At 36.1% G+C, this 23,959-nt stretch overlaps 2 protein-coding genes across 2 annotated transcripts in view; both read right to left on the reverse strand.

The window, feature by feature from the left end:
- Positions 1–23,959, reverse strand: part of LOC120630995 (Down syndrome cell adhesion molecule-like protein Dscam2) — a 123,188-nt gene that overhangs the window by 73,338 nt on the left and 25,891 nt on the right. The window contains exons 3-4 of the mRNA XM_039900385.1: positions 14,408–14,550; positions 436–597 (exon numbers count right to left, since the gene is read on the reverse strand). Of these exons, the coding sequence (XP_039756319.1) occupies positions 436–597; positions 14,408–14,550 (305 nt within the window). The remainder of the gene's footprint in view (positions 1–435; positions 598–14,407; positions 14,551–23,959) is intronic.
- LOC120635125 (uncharacterized oxidoreductase SERP2049-like) lies at positions 5,796–6,542 on the reverse strand. The gene has a single exon (XM_039906055.1). It carries the CDS (start codon positions 6,540–6,542, stop codon positions 5,796–5,798), a length of 747 nt encoding a protein of 248 aa, XP_039761989.1.

A 23,959-nucleotide genomic window follows, 5' to 3' on the forward strand; every position in this document is an offset into this window, starting at 1 on the left:
ACATTATTGCTAATTATTTGTTAATTGTCAAAGGTTAGAAAAACGATTCGCTGTGCTGCTATTAGAGTCGCTTAAAACTTTCTAAATTAGTCGGCATGTTAATTAATTTGTCTTTATCATAATATAAGTATTAGATACTTAATGACATTATACCAAATTAAAGAATAGATTGATAAAAGGCAGCCGATGTCGTACTATCTCTTTTGCATGCCCGAATATTGTGCGTAAGATATACCTAGTACGACATTAACCAATTTTATAAATCTACTATTTGTCTATAGTTTTTGAAAATTTTCCTGTGCTATTTTCCTTCCTTTCAACTATAACTGTTTAACTTCCAATGGCAGAAATTAATTTGATTGGTTGCAAAAGGAAGGAAAACAGACAAGCGTGCAATCACACTTTCGCATTTATGAAATTAGTAAAGATTCTTACCAGCGTCGGCGACTAGGGGCGCCAGCACAGCGCCGTCCTTAAACCAGCGCGTGACCGTGACGTGTGGCCGCACTGCTGCCGTCGCTGCGCAGCTCATCAGCGCGGCACCGCCCGACACGCCGTGTGTTGGCTGCACGCGCACGTCCCAGGACACGTCCATCACTGGTGGTCAAACGCAAGCATTCACATCAAACATGAGTAACTCTTGTATATATGTAGCATCATTATCATCATCATATCAACACATTACCGGCCTACTTCAAGGCACCGGTCTCCTCCCACAATGAGAAGGGGTTAAGGCCGTAGTCCGCGACGCTAGCCCAGTGCGAATTGGTGGAAAGTGGAACTCCACAAACATTTTCAAACATTGTGGACAACTCTCGGGTATGCAGCTTTCTTCACCGTGTTTTCCTTCACCGTTGAAGCAAATATTTTTTGTATTGCTTAAAAAGGACATAAACTTAGTGGTGGGATTCGAACTCAGCCTCCCGAAAGTAAGGTCAAAGTTCTAACCACTGGGCTATCACCGTTTCATGTATGTTTCATGTAATCTGGATCTCGGAAAAGGCTATATCGATTTTCATGAAGTTAAGTATTCAGGTGGTTTTGCAGGCGATAAATCGATCTAGCTAGGTTTCGTTTTTAGAAAAACAGTTTTATCTCGGTTTCCAAATTATAAACTGCCAATCATCATTAGAATACAAACGGAATCAAAATTCGGGCAGTACCAAATTTTTTAAATTTCAGGACCTACTGGATTTGAACCAGCGATTCTCCGGAAATCGTGGAATGAGCGCTTTACAGCTAAGCTACGGTCTATATATGCCTTATATGCCATTATGCCTATTATACTATTATGCCTCATATGCCTATATCAGTTTTGTAACGACTATAGTGTCATCTAGTAGGAACATTGCAGTTTCAGCATCAATAGACATACACGTTTCTTTCTGTTTTTTTTTTAAATTATATAACATTTTTAAGTTAGATTATTTTAAAGCATATCTATATTTATTAAGCGTTATTAAGCGTTGCTCTGTCAGTGCCTAACGTTCAAACGTCACGTCTGGCTTCACAGGAGATCAGCGTTGGGTCTTAACAGACACAGCAAATATGCTGAGTGTAGACCATTTTGGGATCACATCGTACCCATAATTGTTGTGTAGACTATAAGTTGTATTATAATTTCAGTGTGTGTATACCCAAATAATTATTTCCTTTCGTTCTTTCTAATATTTCTAACTGTTTACTACTCGATTATGGGCCTCTCGCAACGAAAGGGTTTTCCCATTCACCAAGGTGGCTAGTCTTGTTGGTGATATCAGGAGATGTTAGTAGTAGCATGGAAGGAGCTGATGTCGGTTTTCCGTTGTATTCTCTTATTCGCCTCGTACGACACCCGCGAGAAGAGGATGTGTGGAGACCCCTGTATTCTGATCTGTCAAAATATGCCGCCACTCATTCCAGTGCGATGTCGCGTAGAAACCGATTTCTTAGACTGATCAAAGACGTCATCAATCACCACCAGGTAAGAATGCGGTTAAGAGCTAACTTGTAGTAGAATTAAAAAAAACTCGTTGAATTGTGGTGAATCTAAATTGAACGACTAGGTCTTAGACCCATAAGTCATCAAACAACATAGCGTTGTATGACACAGCTTAACATGTTTAATTATTATCATCCACAACCTATTAACGTCCCACTGCTGGGCATAGGCCTCCGTGGTCTTAGTGCATAGAACCACCACGCTGCTCTAATGCGGGTGAGCTTAGCGACTATTGTCTCAAGTTAGTGATATTAATCGGGACTGAAAGCTTAACGTGTTTTTCCAGGCACTTGTGCTTTTCACCGCTAATTTGGTACTGAATATTATTTAACAGAAAAAACCCAATATCTTACAATTTATGGCCCGTCCCGGGTTTCAACCCAGGGACTCATGATCCGTAGGTAAACATCCTAGCCACGGGACTAACGAGCCAGTTTAATAAATTAAATAATTCAAGACATTCTAGAAGACTGATCTAACCCACAATAAAGCCTTTAAAGCGGAACTAACAGTTTCTCCCTTTGTTTGAGCAACAGGGATACATATTTAATATCATACAGGTTGTGACACTCCTCCCACCACCCCACTCCCCACCCTCCATCACGGCGTGACAGTTGCGGTGTAATTAATTACATGGCGACACCGACATCGGTCTGCGTGAATTGGGTTAGGGTGTAACGGAAGATGGATCAGATGTAGGTCGGGCGCAGATCTCTGCGATATTCGAGGTTTATTTCAAGTGTTACGGCTGTTACGTATTAAAATGATGTATTGTGATGTGTGTCATTACCTCGTTGGAGTAATGCTTAGGGTGTTCTACTGCGGATCATGAGTTCTTGGGTTTACTTAACATGACGGGCAAAGAACCCTCAGTACTAACCAGAGCTAGGAATTTGGACACACTATCCACATATTATTCTGTGCCTCGGAGGGGTCGCAATTATTATCTTTAACATACAACTGACATGTGATAATTGTTAAAGACCAACTAACCCGCATTGGGAAGTTTCTTGTTTTTCCACAGCAACAATGTTTAAAAAAATAATGTGTGCATGTACTAACACGTAAAAAGTGAAACTTCTTTATGATTTTATTTTTCGACAAATGATCTACTATATGCAACTTTACAGAAATTGGTTAAATAAAGTTAAATACCATAATATCACCCACGTGTTGGTATATTCAAAAAGATGGCGCGTTACGGATAAATGTGACGCGTAACCGAAAATGTGACGGTAATTTTTTCCAACGCCGATAAAGAAGTTCCACTTCACTTTCTTTGTGATATAATTTATTCGCGATGGGCATTTGCCCATTTATCTTCTATTTAAAAGAATGTTATATTTAAACTAGCTGAAGATCTTTCGGTATAGAGTACGGAATTCCTCCACCTTGGCAATGAGTTCATCAGTAAGAGTCTTATAAAGAACGATTTTTTATCCGATTATCAAAGTATAATGATACAAAAGTTCTTTTACATTTTTTGACGCTCACAAATACTGAAATAGAATGGAGAATATAATAGGTTTATTTTTTAACTTCTCAATTCAACGGATTTGAGCATTGCATTAAACTTTCCGGGTTCTGCTTAAAGCTTATATCCGGCTACTGCTTATAACATTTTCCATAAAATATTTAGTTTCTTGGAAAATCATCTTTTACAACATATATATTGCAAAATTAAATTAAGACCGAATAAAATAAAAATCATTAGGAGTTGCTGATTATCTTGCAAATATTGAACTAGCATACAAAATAACTACTGTATTCAACGCGCCATAGGTTTGTTCGACAATATCATTTATATTGTGTAGACGGAGTGTATACGAGAGTATATTGTGAGCTGGTTGATTGTCTGATCCGACAGCTATTGATCTTTCATTTGCAGGCGCGACACGTATCACTTGAAAAGAGGCAACTCCCACTAAATTAGACAGATCGTGCCTTTTATATAATGCTTACGATAATATACGGAACATGTCTATTTTACTAACTCCCGAATCAAGAAGGCGAATTTTATAAGTCAGTTAGAATATTTGTTCTTGTCTGTGTGACTATACATGTATTAGTTTTGGGTAAGTTCTTAGATTGCTTGGGCTACGAAGGCTTTGTTTTTCCCAGACTACTAAGATCTTAAGAAAGCTAGAACTGAGCCCATTGTCATGCATTCTTGCAGTACACAGCTTTCATATCAGGATCGATTCTAAGAAGAATTGTTTTTGCACTTAAGAAGAAAAAGAAAATATTGCTACTTACCGAAATAGAAACACTTTGCACATTGACATCCCAATGCTGGGCATAGTTCTCCTCTGTCATAGATAGTAGGGTAAAAGTGCACATAATTAATAATAATGATGAAGCTAAATAAATTGAACTAAAACTGAGAGTTATAAATTGTTTGGAAGCTATAAAATCTTATAGCCTGTATAATCTTGATGCGTATAAAATAGCTATTTTTACTATGGTTCATATAAATTTAATTTTCCGAGCCGAAAACTAGATGGTGCTGTTCCCTTCCTCTTGTATATTGTATCGCGCTATATTTTGTACTTTCAATAATATATTAATTATAAGTTAGGGAGTTCTATAAATTATTTTCGCAACAACAAACAGCTAGTTTTTGTTCATAGCCTTCAATTTATTCAAAAGTAAACACAATATTCAAAGATCATTCTTGAATGATAGATAAAGTTTGAGAAAAAGTAACACTTAATTAAAACTAACTAATGACTAGGAAATGACAAATACTGGTATCGTAATATTGGTATAGTAAGTACGTAGTCATCTAATGCAGGCAATTTTGGGACTAGTAGCAGACTGAAAATTTGAACCCGTGGAACCATGAATAATAAAGAGCTGAACAGGATTATTATCCTCGTCCCGCACCTCATCCACTGCTCAGAATATAGAACAACTTTGAAGAGGCAAAACGGACTGCCTAATCCAGTCAATGTGACAGATGCATTTAGATTAGTGCAACGGAAAGCGGATTATATTACCTTTGAAGATTTAGAACAACTAAAAAGTTTGTTAGAAGTTGTTTTAACGATACGTTTCTCTATTAAAAGTTTTTATTTTATTGATTCATCTACAAGTAAGTCCAGGCAGTTAGTTATGATTTTTATTAGATGTGATGAAAGAAAATTGAAATTGAAAAGAGAAATGTCGACTTCAGTTTGTGTTTAGAATAATGTAAAAACCTGCCTTTGTTACATTGGCTATTTCCATAATCAGTTCTAGTTGATTTATTCTAACTCAGTCGATTTCCTCATTTCCTGGAGAGAATGAAGCACCCGCCATCTTGAAATTATATCTTTATTTCAGCCATTCCCCAATTTTTATTGTTTGTCCTTTAAACCGTTTTATATTTTGAACGTGTTTTTCTATCAGACGAATGGATTTGTTTTGTAAATGAAATTGAAAAAAACTCTACAAAGGTCTATTCTCCGAGAAGAGCCTAAAGGTAAACTTTAGTTTTTATTCAGTGTGACAAGATAACATTTAAATTATATTATTGAAAAAATCTGATATAATACATATTAAAATGTACTTTAAGAAGAACCCACTATAAACATAACCTCTTTACTTATACTTCTTAAGTAAAAGAGGTTAATTTAACCTTTATTAGTAAAACCATTGTCTGAAAATAATCAGCCAAATTAAATAGATAAGTGGCTGACCTCAAAAGTGTGTTTAAACCAAAAAAAGTTGTTTTTATAAATAAAACACCTATAATGATGTTGAGATAGTTTATTCATTGTAATATATATTTTTTGATATATTACCATGATCATTAATCCTTTTTCTTGAATTTTTATGATCGCTTAATTGCCATTCCATTATCGGTTAAAAAGTTTGCACCTGTGATAGACTTAGCTTTATCACTCGCAAGGAAAATAACCATATCAGCGATGTCCTTCGCTTCCGACACCCTATTTAACACGGTTGAGGGTTTGTATATATCCCAAGGTCCAGGAAGACCAGTATTTTCCAGAAAATCAGTATTCACTGGCCCCGGACTCACGGCATTTACTCTCACTCCTAGAGGTCCTAACTCCGCTGCAGTACAAGTGGTGAAATGGTTAAGCCCAGCTTTGGAGACATTGTATGCTAGAAGACCAGGTACAACGGGTGCAATAATGCCCGAAACGCTAGATATATTGATAATGTTGCCCTTCGTTTGGACTATGTACGGAGCAGCTAAGCTTGTAAGGTATATCACTGCGCGAAGATTTACTCTAGCAATAAAATCATATGTATCCATTATTTTACCGCTCAAAAGAGGGCCGTCGGCATAAGTTCCAGCGTTGTTCACCAAGATGTCTATTTGTGCGAACTTGTCTATTGTCTCGTTTATTATCCTTTGAACGTCTTTGTCGTCAGTAAGATCGGCACGTATCACTAGAGGGCTGTTGCAGCGTTTGGCCACATTATTTAGTTTGACCTCGTTTCTGCCCACCATCACGACCTTCGCTCCACCGGCGCTAAATTCTTCAGCTACCGCTGCTCCAATACCAGAACTCGCTCCTGTTACAATTACCACCTTATTTTTAAAACTCATGATTAATTATTCAGTGTTACTGTTCCAAAAATTGTTACAATACTATTATCTTTAACGAAAAAATGTCTTTTTGTATGCATCTAAAATAAATATAAGTGTAAAGCAGTTTAGTATGTCAGCGTTGTTAACGTTTTATCACTACTTAAACAAGTGCATAAAAAAGACGTACCTAATTAAGCGATTAAGCATTAAGAACGTGATATAATTTATAATTTTTGTGATCATTTGTTTGCATTTGCATTATACACATCGTGTATGTGTAGTCTTAAAATTATTGTCGGGTCAAATAAAACTTCACAGCGTTGATAACAGACGTAATATTGTGATGGTACTGCAGTGTTATTTTTGCACGAACACCAAAGAACAGAAGACATACGTGCATATGCCAGTGTTGGCATATAGTGTTATTATAGCGCATAGTTAGCAACTTTTGTTTTGGACACCCTGATAAACCATGTGTGAATAGTATTAATAGGCGACCTATGTCGAGAAGTGGATCAATAATATAGCAAACTATTAAAATAAATTAGTCAATGAAATCGGTTTGCATTTCAGGGACATAATAAATAATCTTCCGTTAAAACCTGTGAATAAAACTACAAAATGTGTACAAGTAGGTAAATAAAGTAAAAAAAAATCAGTATATCATCATTTTTTTTTTATTTCTAGTAAAACTATAATTTTAATGAATGTTAATTTTACAAAACGGTTGCATAGATTTTTGAAAACGTGATGTTAGATATCGCGGAGGTCGGGATATTAATAAATGGACACCGATCTTAGATCTATTATTTTTATTCTACTACAAGAGTTAGACCGTGAATGCAATTACACCTGATAGTAAGTGTTGATACAGCTATAAGGGTTGCGGACTATCCTGTTAGAGCTATAGGTTTCCTATTAAACCTACACTTATACGCTAAATCGCTGGGTGGCACGTCTTTGCGGTAGGAAGGTTATCAGCCTTCAACCTATAGGCTAACAATTTGGAATAGTTCAGAAAACTTTATTTTGCTGAAATTATTGAATTTGAACCGGTGCCTTCCATAAAAAGAAAATTGCTGTTCCAAAACGGTCGTCTAAATAATCCAATTGTGCGGACAATACAATTGTAAGATATAAAACAATGGATTTCTGTTTACATTAATTTAGATGAGAATGGCATCATTAAGATAAATATATTCAGCAGTTATCTTTGTACCCATAACACAAGCTACGCTTACTTTGGGACTAGATGGCGGTGTGTGTATTGTCGTAGTATATTTATTTATTTATTTTAGTATATTAGGATTTATAAAGGACTACCACGGTATCTTGCCAGAATAAACACAGATTTTTATTGACTTATATTTTTGTAACCACTCAGTATTATAACTACTTTGTAGAACTAGAATATTTTGAAATTCGATTCCGTTGCGATGCCAAATATACTCAAACCCACAATTTTCTTGGCTATCGGAGCTAGGCTGTCTAAAACTAACTGACCACAAATTTACTACAATCTCTTAATCCGAATCAGTGCAAAAGGATTACTAAACAGTTTTCTAGGTAAATAGTTCAACCGTTAATTGTATACACCTCGGTAGTCGTTTGTTTCTTTCAAAAAGGAGAAGCTTTTCAATTTGGTTGATTATTTGTTTTACGAACCGATTCGAAAAGTCCTTTTTTTAAATAAAGTGGTATCAATATCATCAGGTCAAGATCCATTGGATGGATCCTGGAAAAATCAAGTAAACTCAATATTATCTGTAAATTATTTATGCTCGTCATAATAAAGAGCTGATGGTGAAATTCGGGAGGCACAAGTTAACAATTAAAGCTCCTGCATCGGGAAAAGCAATATTATGCAGAAGTTGCCTTTTAACTTTTAAAAATTTGGCAATTAAAAAAAAAGAAACATAATTGGTATCGATCCAATGAAATTGTTAAAATTACTAGATTAAACACAACAATTAACAATTCCTGACCGGATGAGAATCAAACCAAGAACCAAATGATCCTCGTAAACCACTAGACCGACAAGGCAGTTCATTCATTAAATTATTTCAGAGTAATTTAGAAAAATATAACGTTGCATTACATCGGTTGAGCGCCGCACTCGAGGCCCGCGTCCCTCCGGCCCACAATGCCCTCTCACAAACACTTCAGTGCCTAAACGATCTTCACGAGCTTACAAGTTTGCGTGTCACCATTGTACCGCTTAACATCCTCTTCATCAACCTTTTCGCATTACACTTTTATAGCTAAAGCTCTTTTAGCTCCCGACATAAAGAAGGAGTAGTAGTAGTAAGAGAGAGGATAACTTTTAACTATGTGATACGATTCATGAATTCCTTAACGCCAAGGCCACTTGGAAGCAGGCCACTCCGCTTTCCCACGAGGTAAAAAATTCTAAAGATTCTTTAACTAAGTATAAACTTATATTGAAAAATAACAATCAGCTAAATTTCTTGCCAGCTTCCTCTCGGGGAATCTGCCTTAGAAAGCAGAATAGACAGCTAGAGTACAAACAGAATGATGGAATACACGAATCTGCACACCAAAACTGCGGACCTGGCGACGTAGTCCGTGGGTTACTCAGTGGCATCACATCTCGTATAGGATCAACCGTAACTTGTCAGCGGCACGAAATCAGCGCCTTCAAAAATAGGCCAACAACTCAGTGTGTTTTTAGTCGGATTATTTTAACATTAGATATTTATTTCCATAATTAAAACCTTTTATACTAGTTTTCTATTAAAAACGGTTTTGATCTTTTATACGTGTGACTAAATATTCAGATTGTTTCCGTTACATTCGGTTTTCTTAAAATCGGAAACCGTTTGTTTTCCCGGGATACCAGTGTCCTATATACAATTCCAGGATGCAAGATTCGGCCAAGATTGGTTAAGTTTGAAGCCATACCTATTTGTCAAAGGTTTTTTAAAATCCCCCGGGATCGTTACTCTGCAGCTTCACTAAAATAAATGTATGCTATGTAAATTATCTATCCTATACTCGTATTATATGTGGGCATTTTCATTAAAACCGGTGAATTGGTAAAGTAAACATAAGTGACAAGAAAACAGAAGCTTTCGCGCTGATAACATTAATATAGGTTTCTACAATTACGATTTGAATGTCACTGCAAAAGTATAGCGACCTTGACTTGAAACCGATTCGAAGATGTTTATACATTAAGTAGTTGAATTCAAAATAAAATTTAAAGTGATTCGGTGGAAATGATATCATTCGATTTTATCGTGTTCTTGTTTATTTTAGAGTCTTCATGTTTTCCTTAATCCTTTCCTGAATTGAAAACTCCCAAACAATATGTTACCTACGTTATTTCCAATATCAGGTAGCATAAATGTTAATAGGTATTTTGTAGATAAATATTTTCCATCAAGATGAAAATAAGCATGTAATTACTTTAGGAATATCACGATTTTACTCGAACTTGAGGATATGTTGCCAAATTATAAGCAATCGCAGAGCAACATCACATGTAGGTATTAAGTCGCAAACAAATTGATAATATTTCGGTAGATTACCCAGCAAAAGGGCTTCACGTCTCGAACAGGGCGCTAAAAGGGGGCCCATTGTTCCGCCGAGTGCGGGCTAAAAGGCGGCAGAGAGTTGTCGAGATATCGCTGGCAAAGCCTCTGTTCTCCGCAGGCTGCATGTGTGCGCACGTGCTGGAATGGCCGCGTCACCATTTCTCTAACATTACTGTTTTATATCTGCCGTAATCTCGTTTTTGAAAAGTTGTTTTATGCCCATGTACGTTTTCAAAGTTTGGTGTTTCTCTTAATTGACGCGGTTTTATGTGCCAAAACAGCCATGCTGTTTGTGGTGAAACTGTAACTTATCAGTTCAGTGCCAATCTTCATAGTTGGCAGTTCGTAAAATCAGTATACTTAAAAAAGGATTGTGTGGTTTTATCAAACCACTGTAAAAGTGAAACTTTTTTCACATTATAGACATTTATTAAACTAAAAAAATTCGGTTTAATATTCCATTAACGGTATAATGAGAGAGAGAGCTTGGTTTGTTGGGCCGTTATAGTTTAGGATTTAAGTTGTCTAACATAGGATAGTGGTTTTGTATTGTTACTAACATTATATTTATTTATTTTAATATTTGATTCGGTTTAATTATTAATTATTAGTATTTTATAATTTTAATTATTTTTATTATTATTATTATTATTATTGTTAATTTAATTTGTGCTTCATTTTATGTTATTTTTAAAAGCTGTTAAGTGCACACTATATGGGCTATGCCTGAAATAAAATTTTATTATTATTATTATTATTATAAAAATCGCTTCATCAATCATAATTTTATACTTGGATAATGGGAATGATAACTTATATTTCTATTGAACTCAATGTTTTAGAGTACGACATACAATAATACTTAACGATTATTTAGATGATTATATATATATTATCATATATATTATTTAGATTTTATACACATATTAAAAAACTGAAAACAATATTATATAATCGTTAAGTCATTTTGATCCGTTTCTCAATTATTTTTAATCATTCTATTATCACTTACATCTTCATCATGAGTTTCACAGTTTATAAATGTAACCAATAATTTATGGAGCACTGGCACAAATGAGTCTGTACACTACACGGTCAGCTGATGCGAGCTATAGGCACCGCCATATTGGCCTCGGCCGCTCTGACAAGCGACAATAACTTTATCCCTACTCCGCGGCCGACCGTCACGCGACATGCAACACACAGTCGAAAGAGTCTGAGACAATGTAATAAAAGTTTCACTTTAATAAATGTGTATCATCATATTACACAATAATTATTTAAAGAAGCAAGATGTGTCCCCATTTCAGGGGATTACACTTGGGATAGATATTCCACAATATTATTTAGACTTATTTGAATAGTGCTTGTTTACATTACGTAGGTAGATAGGTCCTTAATAATATACTTTTGGACGATTCCTTTAATATGTTTCAAAGGTTATAGTCGGTTAGCAGTAAAGTCAATTTCTTGTTAAAAATGTAATGAAGCCAACTATATATTATCTTATTTGGGAGACATGAAAATTTTAAGGTTCGTAATTTGTGCTAAATCGTCAAGTTCTCGTCAAAAAGGAGGCATTCAGCCGAGTAATGATTTCTTAGATTTTGAGCTCATTCCATTAGCGGACCTTTCTTACAAAGGAGTATTGGGGGAACTCAATCCCGGGGGTTTACGACACTCGAGCCTCCTCCATAAAGATTCGTATTTGCATTCCAGCCCAAGAGATTCCGACTTACGCCTTCTCAAACGCCAATACGTAGGTCAAGTGGGTCAAATGTTCACACAACTTTGACACGTATTCTATGCAGCAGTGAGGAGTTATTGCCGTGTGTCCGTGAGGCATTCACAAGTAATATCGGTGGTGGATAGGCTGACTATGTGAGGCGGACCGATCGTTTCGGCCTCGAGTTGAGGTTTCATTACGGCTTCACTTTTTATAAGCGGAAAGTAAAATATCACTCAAGTTGAAGGATACGAAGTTGAAAGCTTTTGTGAGAACGTTTGAACGGAGCTTCAAATATCTTCATTTTCAATCAACTATGATACTTAAAAGGAAATAATGTTGCTGATTGCTCAATAACCATGTTCAATATTTGGCAGCTTTGCAATAACTGCAAAACGTTAACAAGTGAGCGAGTTTGTGCACAAACTTCGAAGCAATAACCAAATTGTACCTGTACCTACATGGTGACTGGCATCTCATAAAAATCAAAGACAAAAACTCAACTTTTGTTTCGCTTCTTTCGAACCCACAATAGCTCCCTGTCTGAGGTTTTCAATTCAACCGTATGTTTTTTATGATACTCTATTAGTCTGTGAATAATAAACCGATTTTAATGATTATTTTTGTTTTGTACGTTATACTTCAGTGAAAATTTATTGGAGTCAAAAAGACCATCATCGCATCAGCCCATTACTGGCCCACTACAGAGCACGGGTCACCTCCCATAATGAGAAGGGGTTAAGGCCGTACTCCACCACGCTGGCCCAATACGGATTGATGGACTCCACACACCTTTGCTAACATTACTTAAAACTCTCAGGCATGCAGGTTTCCTCAGGATGTTTTCCTTCACCGTTGAAGCAAGTGATATTTTAATTACTTAAAACGCACATAACTTCGAAAGGTTAGAGGTGCGTGCTAGTATTCAAACTCGCCCGCCGAAAGTCAAGTCGAGCTCCTACCCCATGCGTTATCACCGTTTCAATGCGTTATTGGAGTGAGCCTGAAGAAATCTAGGGAACTCTTCAAATATTGTAGGCCCACCTATAGCAATTAACGTTTTTTTTATAGGAACTCATGCATCTTCTTTCGAAAAGCACCATATGGTCAAGTGGAATTGATGATGAAGACCATTAATGGCCTTGGAACAATACAATAATTAGTATTACACGGGTTGCACTTTGATTATGGTACATGACTGCAAAGCAATTTATGCTCGTCACAATAAAAAAGCTGATGCGGAAGTGCTGGGTGTACTCCTCAGCGATAAACACCCCAGCCCAGGGAAAAGCAATATCTTATAAAGGGTTTGGCTATTCAAAATTAGATAATTGCAAAAGTATCCATTAAAAAGCGTAAAATAAAAGATTTCGACAAAAAAAACCGAATTTGTTAAGCAACTAAAAAGCGAGAAATACATATCTTCTACAACCTTTTATAAGTCGGTGCCTAGTAAATGTACTACTTTCTTTGTTAGGTACTAAATATTTATTGTGTAGGTATTTGTTTAGGGTGTCAATAGCAAAACGGTAAAATGAACCCTTAAGATGAGAAGCCTGTCATTCACAACTTCATACTTATTTCAGAAAGAAAATAATGTGAGATGGTGATAAAAAAAACACCCGGCTGAGTTTGGTTACGGGCTTCCTTTTAGACACGTTTGAAACCCTCGTAGTTTTAGTTTTAAGTTTACGAACATGCATCAAAAGCGCCAGCTATGGGCCTACTTGAACTTGAAAGATATTAGTGACTTCGACTTTATTTTTTTTATCTTGAAAGATAATTAAAATTAAACAGAAAATCAAATATGGGTATAAATTTTTTAAAGTAAAGTTAAGTAAACAGTAGGTCAAATGAGTAACATAACAATATTGATTGTTTTATTGAATCGGGTATCGAAAGTGCGTAATACTTTGTTTTCATAAAAATGTCTATTACTTTTTTTTTGTCTTGAGATGGAGTCGTCTTAAGCGGTGTATGAAATGTTGTGAAAATGCTTCGTCTTTTAAAGTTGGCACTCTTAAACTTTTTTGAAGGCAACATTTGTTTTAAAAAATCTTTATTAGAGAAGATGTTTTTATAAACAACTAGCTGTTGCCGGCGACTTCGTCTGCGATTGATTTTGTTTTTAAATTATTCAGTATCGCTAAGCCTTAAATGAGTATAGTAGTATATATATAAAACATGTGACTGTCAATTATAGACAAATAATTTGCAATAAAATAAAATTGCGACTATAATTAAAGATCTAAGCTATCCTATCTCTTAAGTTGGACCAGACTGCTCACGGTGTGCCAATTTAATTTAAAATCGGTTAAGTAGTTTAGGAGTCCATCGCGGACAAACATCGTGACAGGAGATTTATATATATTAAGATATATTACATTACATCATTGCACTTGGCATGCATTCATTTCAATGAATCTTATCAAAATATTAAAATAACTCCCCAATAAAGTAATGGAGAAAAATTCAGAAATTACAAATTCCCAAATCGCCCACGCCGGGAATCGAACCCGGGATCTACTACTTAAATTCACAGCGCTTAACGTTGCGCCAGGGAGGTCGAAAAAAGCCTACAGTGTAGGCTTGACACTGACCTGCTTCGAGCCGCATGTCCCGCGACAGCACTGTGCCCACGGTGCCGGCCGCTCGGCAGCGGTACACGGCGGCGTGCACGTCGCTGCGGTACTGCGCCGCCGAGAACGCGCCGAGCCACAGCGTGCCGTTCGGCAGCGCTTCCCTGCAACAACAAAGTCACTGAATACCATTCTACTGCTTCCTCTTGACGTAAGCACATGGCAACGATACCTGGGTCACCTGTAAATTTTTGGTGGTCCATCTTTCTAAAAGGAAAATTATGAGCACCAACCTATTATTGCAGTAAAACTTCTTTAGGCGCGACTAGCGAGTAACGAAGATTTTGACGGAAGTAACGCTTACGTCAGACGTCTGCGGAAACTCCGCTATTTAAAAATAATAATTTGGATTGGTCGTAAGTATATGTCATATATTGTAAATAGCAAAGTGAATAAAAATTCAACAGTTTTTTGAAAATCTCGCAATATACTTGTTTATTTATTACTTTTGTAATAAATAAATTATTTATTTTCTGACGATTGCGACATTCTATTATATTCAATGACAAGGTATATTGACATGTGCTGATCTAACCTTCAATTTTCAACACTCAATTATTCTATTTAACAAATGAAAATATTTATAAAATGTGAAAGTATATATAATATATAATATGTATAAAATTCATCAATATAATTATAATGATGAATTTTAAATACAATATAAAATGAAATAGCGACTAAATGAAATGACGGAGTCCCAGGAACATTTTACTCTTTCATCAAAAAATAATAATAAAAGTTTTACTTCAATCGCGCGTAAAAGTTATACGCACACACTTTGTTTTAGGAAATTTGTGTTTCTTCGTGCCTTGGGGAGTACATTAAGCTGTCAGTCGGAGGAAAGGTCGGTTAATGTATTAATTGACAAACCAAGCAGATTATTATTATACCTAACTGAAAAGGCATCTTCTACGTCAAAGTCTTTACACAGAGCAAAACTTTGAAGGACAAGCACGGAACACTTTCTACTACGAGTAAGCCTCATATCCCTGTAATCACATCAGCAAACACACCCTTCACACTGGAACACAGCATTGCAACAATGCTGCTTAGCGGCAGAAACAATCATGGTGGTAGTACTTGTTGAAGCTCTGTCACAAAAAGCTCTATCACAACTAAGTGTTAACCCCAACCTAAATTGTTTTGTACCTGGCATAAATGTTCGCAGACGCAGCAACAGATGACTTTTTTGCCATAATGCGTAACAAAGCAGCCTCTTCTACCGCGTTTACGTACCAGCGACAACGGCATTCTTAAGGTATTTGCTGCCAGATTCGACTGCCCTATACTGTGCCACTGTGTGAGAGCAGCAATCGGGCGAGTGTAATGGTATTTATTTTAATTATTATTACTAATCAATACTAACTTAATGGTTAAGGAAAAATTGTAACTAATATACTAACAATCTATGGATGGAAAAGTCTGAATTAATATTAATGATTATTATTTTATAATCCTTGTAAAAGACTGACGTCCGGCACTGGACACCCATGGGTTTATATTATGGTGATAAAATACCGAAAAGATTTTTATTAAGGTAGGTTGGCCATTAATATTGCTTAAGTATCATCATCATCATCATATCAACCCATTACCAGCCCACTACACGGCACAATGAAAAGGGTTGAAGGGCCATAGTCCACCTCGCTGGCCCAAGTGCCGATTTGCGAACTCCACACACCTTTGAGAACATTATGGAGAACTCTCAGGCATGCAGATTTCCTCACGATGTTTCACTTCACCGTTGAAGCTGATAGCTCGTGATATTTTAATTACTTAAAACGCACATAACTTTGAAAAGTCAAAGGTACGTGCTGGGAATCGAACTCGGCCCTCCTGAAACTTAAGTCACTACCCTCTTGGCTATCATCGCTACATCCTTTAGTTATAGTTATAAAATAGTGTTGATAAATGTTTTCTTTTTATATTCAGCATTGCTATTTCTTTTAGCTATTGCTTTTTTTATATTTACTAGCTGTCCTGGCGAACTTCGTACCGCCAAACATTTTTTTTATGAATACAAAATTTTAATACTTTTTATCCTATTCCGGACTAAGAATAATCCCAAAAATCTAATATCATAAAAATTGGTCCAGCCGTTCTTGAGTTATAAATGAGTTATAAATGTAACTAACACAACTTTATTTTATATATATAGATTATCGTGGCATTACATCTTGTAAAAATTTAAGTTCGTTGGCTACAGTCAGAAAAGTGCAGCGGAAAGCTTCCAGGGCCGGTTATATTGATTTTATAAGAAAAACTTGACTGTCGTAAGAGTTTTGCAGAGAATTTTCGAAACTCACTGCCCTCTTGATCCAATATTTTGATAACGCTCTTCGGCGTTTATTTTGTATATTTTTCTCTCTTCTTTTTTCTTTCCTGTCAATAAATCATGGTCGTATCGAGGCGGGCTACAATAGAACCCAAGAGGCCGGCCGATGCAAGATATCGCGCGAAATACAATTTATAATTAATGGTCGGTATTCCGGCATTTATTTCCATTCAATCCCGCGCCATTTCGAATGCGGAATCGTTATAGCGGAATTCGAGTCTGAATAAGATTAATGACCTTTGACTTTTCGATTTTGAAAGAAAAAAAATCTTATTATGAGAAAATTTTGTCTGACCAATGTTTTTAAGCTCTCTCGATTTGCATTGCAAACATCCTTTTGTTATTTGTAACCGAATTATGAAATGTATCATGGATATGAAAAATTAATGATACATAGAAGGTATGGGTACAAGTAGCAAACACTTTATCCATCCAAACTAATATTATGAAGAGGAAAGATTTTTTGTTTGTTTGTTTGTACCCAATAGGCTCCGAAAGTACTGGACCGATTTTAACCATTTTTTATCTCTCTCTATATTTTTTGGTGGTGGGCTACATTAGTATCGCAGTATTAATTCTTACTTAAATAGATATTTTAATCGTCATGGGTATTTATATAACAGTAAAATTCATTCCAGTTTAACTAAAAATCATCGTTTCTTTAAAAGATTTAGGACTACAGCTAAATAAAATAGTTATTTTTAAAAACTACGCCTGATTAAAAAAAAATATTAAAAATATCTTAAGAACTACATCTTAATTGAATACCACACAACTCCCACATAAATAGGGATGCTTTAAAACCAAAAACAAACGCGGAGGAAGTCGCGGGCAACAACTACTGGTATAATATGCGGAAGATTTAATTATGGTTTTCTGTAAATTGGCTGAAATATAACGATGTATGTTAAAGATGTCATACCGACTTGCTCGACTGGCGCACGCCGCGAGAATGATTGATGATACTTAAAAATAATTTACTACATATTTAAAGTAATCATTAGTGTCCACAAAAAAGTCCGGGAGGCTATATGTCATCAGTCATCTGATGGGGCTATGGCGATGTGTGTATTGTCGTAGTTTATTTATTTATTTATATGTCTAACTGTTAAGTCACAATAACCGCTTTTGTTATAATTTGTGAATCATAACAGGGGTACAAACCAAAGATTATGACATTCTTATCATGATATTAAACCTTATCCAAATAATATCCAAAAAATAAATTGTACCTATATTTTTGAAGTTATGACGCGTAAAGAAATACTAAGAATAAGAAAAATGCGGCGGGCCGCCCGGCTAAGATATTAAAACCAATAATAACAGATTTGGTGAACACGCAATTGTGCGGGTCAACTTTTATAATATAATTATTACCACATATCATATATGTGCTTATCGTAAATTATTGAAAATGAATGTAGCTTTCATTATACTGTGTCACTTCGTTCATTAAAACCGTACAAAAATCGTTTTCAGTTTTTTTCGCTCAGACAGACAAACAGATGCGGCGGGGAACTTTGTTTTAAAATATGTTAGGATTTCATCTTTACATACTACAACACACGGAACTTCGAAAATACGTTCTCTACGAACGTTTTACTTCGACAATAGAACCTCCTCATACGTTATTATAAAAGTCAATAATAACGTGATCATATAATAAAAATAGTTGAAAAAACTTTCCCGGTTCTTATTAAACTCAAAGCTCTACCTGCAACTACTTATATTAAACTTCAGCTTTAATCTCAAGGGATCGGATTATAGACTCTGAAACTTGCGAGTAAGCTTCGAAGAGATCATAGACTTTTATTACCTTTTTAAAGGGAGGATTTTTCTCAGTACAAACTTTAGGTTCTCAATCCAGATTATAAACTAACATAATTAAAATTTGAGTTTATTAATTCAATATCTCGCCTGGTGTTTGTCTCACACCACTTATCTCTATTACTTATGTCTCTGTTTTTTTAGTATTGTTTCTATGTGTTTTGTTGCTATATAGTAATTCTGTCTATCAGTCTATGTGGTAGAGGGCTAACTGTTAGGGTATAGCAGTTATAATAAACCTCCTTTTCTTATCGGTGTTTGCGCGATATCCTTTCGGAATGCCAAATCATTTGACGGCACGTCTTTGTTACGGGGAAGTGTAAAATGGGTTCCCCGGGTGAAGCTGACGAGAGGGACATGCCGTGATGGTTTATAGTTCGATTCTCCCTCTTCTAAAGGGGGTAAGTTTCTTATAACCTCCGTTATAAGAAACTTACCCCCTATAAAATAAATAAGATCGTAGCTTTGAGGAGCTCTTAACTTAGTAAACTGTCTCCATCGGCTTCTACTGGAGTCCGTCAGACAAAATTACCATTGAGTCTTGATCTACCATTTCTCTCTTGGGAACATAGTGCAGTGTTTTCTCCTTGGCTTCTGGACCAGACATTTTAGACCAGAGTTATTTATAGCCCCAAGGGCGCTGTAGCCTCTTCCATCCAGTTTCCCGGACGGGTGTATGGATCTCCCGCCACTGATCGGTCGCCAGAGCCTCGTCTGTCGTCTAGCAGAAAGCACCACAAGTAGTTGAGGTTGGCATTTGGGGTTCACTAGGTGTTATCGTCATTCTTTAGCTTACTGCCTAGTCTGCCTTAGTACATAAGTACGTTGGTTTAAGTTTGCGTGTTTCCTACATCCTAAACATTATTCTAGCCACATAGTGAAAACTGGGATTCAAACCCTCTCTCTTAGAGACCAGAATGTGAGCCACTGCACCTTTAATCAATTGATTCCATTAAGCGTCATACATGAAGCCTATTTATTGAAGGGGACAAGGTAATGTGTAGCGCCATTTACATGATTATGCGAACATGTTTGCGCCGTCCGTAAACACTGTTCACGATAGGCAGTAAAACCAACATCCTTATATACTGCAATAACCATTCTACGGGCCCGGCGAGCCGCGCGGGCCCAGTAACAAGCTTCGCGCGGTAATGGCTAAATAATACGTTCTGTTTATATCAGCGTTGGGACTATTCTTAGAAAAAAAAATACCTAACAAATGAACCCGCTGGCATAAAAGTCTGCTACACTTGGAACTATAGGGAACATTTTCTTTTTCAAACTTTCTTTTTTTATAGGTATAATTGATGGATCAAGAAAATGACAATGGAAAATTAAAACGATTGCCTATTAACAAAGTAACACGTCGCAGGCAAGCTAGGAACACCTCCCGCAATGTTTTTTCTATTTTTCATTTTAATATTTGTACATTTTACACTTAAACTTCTCCTCACGTGGACTTTTACATATTATGTACTTTTTTTAATTTTGTACTTATCATATTAAATTACTACTAGCGGTCCCTCGCGACTTCGTCTGCGTATAAGTAAAGTAAAAGATAGACAAGTGCTTCCGACTTCCTCAGAATTTTCTCTTTCTGGTTTGGTGGGAGGCTTTGGTCGTGGCTAGTTACCACCCTACCGACAAAGACGTGCCGACAAAGCGATTTAGTGTTATATACTTATTGGGACATTATTAATTGCTATGCTTCTTTTGGCTCCAGTGTGATGATATATATATATAGCCTAGCCTATAGCCTTTCTCGATATATAGGCTATCAAGTTTTCAATGTTTAAAAAAATTTTTTTTCAATAGGACCAGTAGTTCCTGAGATCATCGCGTTCAAGTAAACAATAAAAGCAAACTCTTTATATATTAATAAATAAGATTGACAGTATTACTAGATTTGCTTACTAATTAATCTATAGATTACGGATAGATTGAATAACTATAGAAAATGTACACTATTAATTTATGCGAAAAAAAAGTTCACATGGTGCATATTATTAGTATGTATCTTCTAGTAGTAGTAGAGATTTTGTGACCGAGCTCGTCCGGGGTGCTACCACGCTGCTTATTTCTGCCTCTAAGCAGCATTGTTTCTGAGCCAAGGCCGTGGGTTCGATTCCCACAACTGAACAATGTTTGTGTGATGAACATGAATGTTTTTCAGTGTTGGATGTTTATCTATATATAAAACGTATTTATGTATATTATTCATATAATTATTCATCAGTTATCTTAGTACCCATAACACAAGCTATGCTTACTTTGGAGCTCGATGGCGATGTGTGTATTGTCGTAGTATATACTCGTATAGTATATTGTTGCAATTCTGTGTTCGGGTCTGCAGGGCCGGGCGTCGTTGTCGGTGAAATTATTGGCATAAGAAGCTTAACACATACTCCTCATATTGATGGACATAGTAAGACGTGTTCCTTGCATGCCCCGCGAAATGTTGCTTTGTTCATATGCGATAGTTTTTCATTCACCATCAGGTAGTCTATCTACTTAGTCCGTCAATTTTTAATATGAAAAAAAAAGATATTATAAACTGCGTTGCAAAATATTGTACATCGAATCCGGGATCTTCCGAAAAGAAAGTTATAACATTATTGTGCCACGGTCTCCACAAATGACCCCTGACCTAACTAAACAAGTCGTCCGTCCGTCGCTTATGCCTTGCGTTGCGCAAATATTTGCGAGTCCCAAAACTGCGGGCTAGTTTGAATTTCATCGGACCCTTGTTGACCCCGTTGGCGTAGTTGGTGAATTGATATATAGCTTTGATGGATTTACTTTTTGTTTGGACCCTGGAGGGCAGTTTAAACACCATTGTGTTTCGAGTGTGTATGTGAAATGTGTTTTAATTAAACTGTTCTATTTCGTTGATTCCTTACGCAAATATAGTTGTGCTAGTTTTTTAGTTTAACATAAATATCTCTTAAATAGTTAGCCCTTGACTGGTAAGTAATGATGCCTTCTAAAATGGTAACGAGCTTATAGTGGTTTTATAAACGGCATGGTGATTTTGTTTATTTTTATGCCAAGAAGTCTTTGTTGGTAAGGTGGTAACTAGCCTCCCGAAGACATCCGGATTTTTAATTAACGATTGCGTCACCGCAAACTCCCCATGAGCTATATGTATACAATTGGCGTCCTTATCGCTAGAAAGCGATTTCTGCCAGACAACCAGACGGTAGAAAACATATTCAGTGACAGGTTATGAATGTAACAATAAAATATTAACTGCTGAGTATATATCATAGTAGCTTGCTAATCCTAATCTACATATCCTTTTGAACTGTATTCTTCTCTTTTTCATCTTTAGACACAACCCTACCTTAAATAACGCTTTGAATTCCTTGTCCCGCGTTCTTAGCGACCTGCCAGTCAGAATTTACTAAGAATTTTAAAGTGTAACTCTCAAAGCTACTCGGAATTCTTCACTATTAAAGTTCCGCTGTGGAATGCACTCCCTGATGATATTCGTCTATATATTTATATGCGTATTTATAATATATATATAAGTGTCGGAAGAAAAAGTCGGAAAAGAGTAGATCGTTGATTTATATACGCGAGGTGAAATCTTAATGAAATTTAATTTATAACATTATAATATCAAGTTTAAAAGTTACTAAATTGTAATGAATTATAGTCCATTCAGAGTTGAGGGGAGGCCTAGGGGGGCCGAGGCGCCATCTTCAGTATCGCTGACAAGCTGGTTTGTGCATCATGCATTCTTGAATCGTGGTGGATCATTGCGGATTCTATACAAGTTTATAGAATAGTGAAGTGAATTTGGTGTCGCGAACCCGTTTCTCTGTTTAGTAGTTCAATTTCATATAGTACAATATTGTAACTGCAGAATTAAATTGTATGAAACGGTGTACATTGTTTAGTGCTTGTATTTAACCCCATGGAGGCTCACTAGAACCGTGAACGAAAACGGCGATGTGGAGTTTTTTTCTTTTTCTAATATCATCTTAATTATTAATAGTTTCCACTTTAGGGTGTTAATTTAGGTATAGTTTTGTTTTAATTACGATTTTCCGTCTCTTATGTAAATTACTTTCTTTTAGGTAACCTCGAAGAGATCACTTGTAGTGCCTTTTGCCTGTAACATTAAAGTGTATACTAAGTTTTTTCTGTGCGACGTAATAAAGATGTCTTAATAAAAATAATAAAAATAAAATAGATCTCTTGTCACATAGTCCACGCGCCATCATACCAGCGACTGGTATGATGTGATCTGTCCACCTCTTTTGGGCTCGACCAGCGCTGTTCTATATACTCGTATTTAAAACCATATACTAACCTCATGATCTCTGGTCAAATATTTATTTACTAAAGCCACGATGTATTAACTCAGTATAAATCTTCTAAAACATCAAGTGAGTGTTTTAGTAGCTCGAGTAAGCCGCATCATTAAGACGAGACGACGCAATTAAGGGCAGCTACTGATCAAGTCATATTTACTCGCGTTAATTCCCCCCCACCCGTGTGCACTCCCTAATTGCTTGCTTAGTGAATTATTTCGTGTGAACAGATTAATGAGGCGCTCGCTACATCCAGCTGCCACCTACTGGCATCGGAAAACGAGCGAGCTACGAGCAATAAAGGAAGCTTTGAACTGGTTCGTCTTTCTACTGTTCAGACCTGAATCAGGCGACAGTCTCTAAAGAACTGACATCATACTCGCTGTGGATATCTATTGCTTTTCCCGTGGAGACTGGCGCAATCTTTGCACGTGGAATTCCGCTATAACCATCAACAAACCTGAGTGGAATACGCGATAATTTTGCTTCAGTTCTGAAGGTTTTTTTCGTTAGTAAATATACTCTATCGTTATCAGGTTTACAAGTGTTATAAAACATTGTTTTTGATTATTGAATTTAATTGTGAGTTACTATTTCTGCCTGCGACTTTTAACGCTACATACTCTGTACACTTTCGCTTTTGAAAGTTGCTGTCAAAAGACAACTCAACGAATTCTTTTTCGTAATTCGTACAAATCCTAACAGATTTCATGATAACTGATCCAACCGCCCGCTCGCTCTGAAGAGATTATAATCTTAATATCCATGTATAAATCATATGCAAAACGTTTTTTTAAAGAATAAAATCGTCATTATGATGAGCTTTGTACAAGTAGGACAAAAAAAGAGACCAACAAACGCACTTTGACATTTAAAACGTGTAACCGAATTACGAACATGTTTATTTCGGTTTTCATTAACACGTTGTATAATATTTTACTAGGGTTCAAATTTCTATACGACTTCTGTACAATTACACTTAACCTGAATAATATTTAACGACTGCATATGTACATTATTGTGATTCCT

The sequence above is a fragment of the Pararge aegeria genome, chromosome 2, assembly GCF_905163445.1.
Source record: "Pararge aegeria chromosome 2, ilParAegt1.1, whole genome shotgun sequence".
Lineage (NCBI taxonomy): Eukaryota > Metazoa > Arthropoda > Insecta > Lepidoptera > Nymphalidae > Pararge > Pararge aegeria.

Excerpts from the sequence above, each read along its gene's own strand:
- LOC120635125 (XM_039906055.1), bottom strand. The coding sequence starts at position 6,542 with ATGAGTTTTAAAAATAAGGTGGTAATTGTAACAGGAGCGAGTTCTGGT.